Source organism: Penaeus chinensis, chromosome 11 (genome assembly GCF_019202785.1).
Source record: "Penaeus chinensis breed Huanghai No. 1 chromosome 11, ASM1920278v2, whole genome shotgun sequence".
Taxonomy (NCBI): domain Eukaryota; kingdom Metazoa; phylum Arthropoda; class Malacostraca; order Decapoda; family Penaeidae; genus Penaeus; species Penaeus chinensis.
Genome location: NC_061829.1, coordinates 38,623,042 through 38,627,678, shown reverse-complemented (window position 1 = coordinate 38,627,678; position 4,637 = coordinate 38,623,042). Strand labels below are relative to the sequence as shown.

General features: G+C 50.9%; 1 protein-coding gene across 1 annotated transcript in view; it reads right to left on the bottom strand.

Annotated features, from left to right (window-relative positions):
- LOC125030807 overlaps positions 1–4,215 on the bottom strand; it is a gene marked incomplete in the record, with an annotated part of 37,146 nt that extends 32,931 nt beyond the window's left edge. The window contains 1 exon segment of the mRNA XM_047621114.1: positions 3,227–4,215. Within this exon segment, the coding sequence (XP_047477070.1) occupies positions 3,227–3,947 (721 nt within the window).
- Between the last annotated feature and the right edge of the window lie 422 nt (positions 4,216–4,637).

Genomic DNA, 4,637 nt, shown 5'->3' with positions numbered 1-4,637 from the left:
TTATTCTTCATTCTATCTCTCCTTTGTTATTCTTCCATTCCCTATCTTTCCTCGCTTCCTCCCCTTACCTTTTCTTTTCCGTCTTCTTCGTCTCCTACATCCATAGATTAACTTTCTTCTTACTATGTTCTCTTTCTTCTCCCTCCCTTACCCCTATCTTTATCTTTTCCTATCTTCTTCCTTATTCTTATCCTGGTCCTTTCCATGCCATTTTCTTCTCCCTTGCTTCCAACTTCATCCCTCATCCTCTCCCATAATCCTTATCATCCACCCTTTTCTCCACCTTTCCTCTCCCCCATCTTTATCTATCCTTTCTTCTCCCGCAATTCTGACCCGAACCCTTCCCTCCATCCTTTCCTCCCCCCCCCCCCCCCCCCCACACACACACACCACCACCACTTACCTTATTCCTTTCACATTTTCCTTGTTACCCTCCTTCCTCTCCCACACCCTCACACCTCCCTCCTTCTCTCCTTCCTCACCCTCATACCTCTTTCCCTTCTCACCCTCCCTCCCTCTCTCCTTTCTCCCCCTCACACCTACCTACCTACCTACCTTCCTTCCTTCCTTCCTTCCTTCCTTCCTTCCTTCCTTCCTTCCTTCTTTCCTTCTTTCCTTCTTTCCTTCTTCCTTCCTTCCTTCCTTCCTTCCTTCCTTCCTCCCTTCTTTCCTTCCTTCCTTCCTTCCTTCCTTCCTTCCTTCCTTCCTTCCTTCCTTCCTTCCTTCCTTCCTTCCTTCCTTCCTCCCTCCCTCCCTCCCTCCCCCCCTCGCCCTCTTATCACTTCTCTTCTTCACCTTCACACCCCCTTCCCTCCTCATCCTCTCTCCGTTTCTCCTCCTCACCCTCACACCCCCTTCCTTGCTCACCCTCTCTCATCTCCTCCTCAACCACACACCTTCCCACCCTCCCTTCCTACCTCCTTTCCTTCTTATCACTTGTCCTCACCCTCACGCCTCCGTCCCATCCTCTCCACCGTCCCCACCCCCATCCCTATCCTCTCCTCTCCCCACTCCCATCCTCTCCACCATCCCCACCCCTATCCTCTCCTCTCCCCAGTCCCTCCTCACCCTCACTCCACTTCTCCCCACAAAAGTAAACACGGTTCTTACATAAACCATGGGTAAACTTGTCTCATTACGCCATTTACTCTGCCACTGCGCCCTTAGTTGTGAGTAAACTGCTCAGGCGACTTCACTTTTCCCTCATTTTTTTTTTTTTTTTTGGTGTGTGTGTGTTTACAGATGAGGTTAAACCCAAGCTATACTGAGCAGAAGGTTGGATGGATAGTGTACCTTGTGTCTGTGCCTTTGGGGTTGAATGTTGTAAACTGTGGCCGTTGATGCTGGGTTGAATGTGGCGAACTTCTCGCGTTGTTTTGTGGTTGAATGTCTTAACTTATGTCTGTTGCTCATGGTTGAATATATTGTAAGCTGTGACCGTGGCTTTGCATATGTTTTTTTTTTGTTTTTGTTTTTTTTTGTTTGTTTTTCATATCGTAACTTCTTTTTTGGATTGAATGTCCTAACTTCCGTTGTTCTTGGCTGAATATTGTCAACCGTGACCGTTGATGCTGGCTGAATATTTCGTTTTTTTTTGTTTTTTTATTTTTTGTTTTTTTTAGATATCGCAACTTCTATTTTTGGCTTGATTATCTTACCTTGTACCCGCGATCTTTGGTTTAATCTTCTAAACTGTGACCGCTGAAGCTGGCTGAAACATTGTGAAACGTGTCGGTTGCAACCTTATTTTTGCTCAGTGAATTGCCTACATTTATCCGGTGATGCAACGCGGCCACAAAGGACGAAATCAGAGTTGCAATTCGATCGGGGAATAATCAGAATGAATTACAAGATGCGTTTGGAACAAGAAGCTGTTCATGCAACAAGAGGGTAATTTGTTCTTTTACTTACTTCTTTCATTGCGTTTATATATGTAAATATCACACACACACAGGCATATATACATATATATATACATATATATATATATATATATATATATATATATATATATATATAATTGACATATAATAAGCAGCAAAGAAACTAAATATAGATATAAAAATAGAGATGATACGGTGTAGGCAGATAAATATGGTGACATATTTCTTCCCTCTTTTTACTATAGAATTTCACCCCCAGAATGGCAACTGTCAAACGTCACTGATATAAAAATAGATCGTAGCTGCCAGAGAAAAGAAAAAAAAACGGAAAGCGCCTACGCCGTTTTCGTTTTTCCTTTTACATATAACATTTCATTTTCTTATCTGAACAGCCATGAAAATCGCGTGAAAATTTCCCGCGCGAAATGCCCGGTTGCAGATCTAAATCGAAGTGTAATTAAATCATGGCGCCAAACAAATACTTGGCGACAGCAAGCCAATCAAACAACAGGTAACACAAAGGAATTGAGAGGCAGCCAATCATGTGACGTGTATTACATCGCGTAATTTACTTGGCCACCAATCACGGAGTGGAATGGTTATGACGTCATCCAGGTGCCCCACACCTCGTCCTGGACGTCAGCTGGCTGTACCATTGTTCAGGTAATAGTGTTTCTTCCTCTTTCTTCTTCTTCTTCTTCTTCTTCTTCTTCTTCTTCTTCTTCTTCTTCTTCTTCTTCTTCTTCTTCTTCTTCTTCTTCTTCTTCTTCTTCTTCTCATTCTTATTAATCGATAAATCTTCTTTTCCTTCTCCTTCTCCTTCTCTCCGGTTAAGAAATTCAGTTAAAGCACTTTGAAAAAAAAATAGAACTGTCAGAATAATCTTATCCTTATGATAATATATCAGCTGTTATCTAACCATTCTGCAATAACTGTCCACATGATAACTATAACAGTAAATTCCATTCGCTAATGTAAACCCAAAAGAATTTCAAGATTTGTTATTTGTTGGTATAAGAACTAAGGTTATTGAATAACGTCTCGTAGAATATACTCCGAATGATAATGATTTACATGTAATGATAATTTATAAATATGTTTCTGCGATCATTAATAATTACTAATCAAGTACTGACTCGAGCAATGTCACAGACTTTTTAATTATCTTAAAAATAAGCGTTTCTGCTTCGGTGAAGAGCATCTCTTCCCCGAAGTGCGGCAAGGACACGGTATGGCACAGCACGCGGTCACACGGCCCCGCGGGCAATGCCTTCCCCAGGTGCCCGCTGCGCCCCTCGGACGGCGCGCCAGGTTGCAGGCAGTTTGCCCGGATGGAGACTGACCTTTGTTGGTGGTCGAGAAGGTCCTGAGCAGGTAGGCGTCGGGGTCGAGGCACTCGTTGGAGCCCGAGGGCTTGACGTCGAGGTAGCCGGCGCCGGCCGCGCCCCCGCGCCGGGAGCCCGAGTTGGCCGAGCTCCTCTTCACCGTCGATCGGCTCTTCTGTGCTGGACGGGTCACTCGCGTGGGCGTGGGGGAGTGGCTGGGGGATGAGGCTGTGGGCGGGCGCGGGCGGCGGGCGGACGCTGATCGGCGTAGCACGGGCGAGTCTTCGGCATCCTCGCCGCTGCCGCCGCCGTCGGGCGTGAGGGTGACCAGCCGGCCGCAGGAGGGCACTTTGCGGAGGAAGGGGTTGTAGGAGGCCTCACCGCCCGTCCTGTCGGCGCCCGCGAAGGAGGCATTCGCGTCCTCGTCGAGCTCGACGCCGACCTCGGAGCCCCTCGGGGACTCCCTGCGACGCACGCGGGGCGGCCGCGAGCCCTGCACGCGGCAGGACTGCGAGCGCCGCGCCGCCTGCGACGCCTTCAGCCTCGCCCTCGGGCTGGAGGATGCCTGCTGCTGAGCCTGGACGAAGGCCGCCGCGTGGGCTCGGGCATCCATGTGGATATCTGACGAGGAGTGCGCGGAGTGGAGGGCGGACAGCGGCTGGGAGGGAGCGCAAAATGATGCGCTCCGGCCCTTCTCCGCCGCACGCCGCACCAACTCCGCCTCCGCCACCGTCATCATGTAAACACCGCCGCCCAACCAACACCGCCCGAGTGTTTACACCTCCTCCTCCCTCGCACAGTGTTCGCGCGACTCTCGTTCTCCACACTCGTGCCGCTTCACCGCTCCGGCTCGCACTCCGCTCGCGCGACGCTGCTCTCGCGACGGCCGCCACGACCTCACTAACACCGCACTGACACGTGATGACGCACACCAGAGCTGCACTGACGCGTGGCTTCCCTGACGACCGCACCAGTGACACTGTGGCTCCGCGCCCGGCCAGCCACCCGCCCGGCCGGCCGCCCGCTGCCGCTGCCCGCTGCCACCGCCGCTGCCACCGCCGCTGCCACCGCCGCTCTTCCACCATCGTTCGTTCGCCTTCTTGTTCGCCTCCACCGCCACTCTTCCACCTCCGCTGGTTCGCTTCCAACGCCGCTCTTAAGCCACCCATCGTTCACCTCCACCCCTCCACCTCCCTTTTCCACCAACCCGATTCGCCTTCACCTCCGCTCTCCACCAACCCCGTTCGCCTCTCTATTCCACCGCCTCCACCTCCGCTTTTTCCACCGCTGCATGCTTGCCTCCATCCCCACTCGTTCGCCTCCACCTCCCTCCTTCCACCGCCTCTCGTTCGCCTCCACCTCCCTCCTTCCACCGGCTCTCGTTCGCCTCCACCTCCACCCTTCCACCGGCTCTCGTTCGCCTCCACCT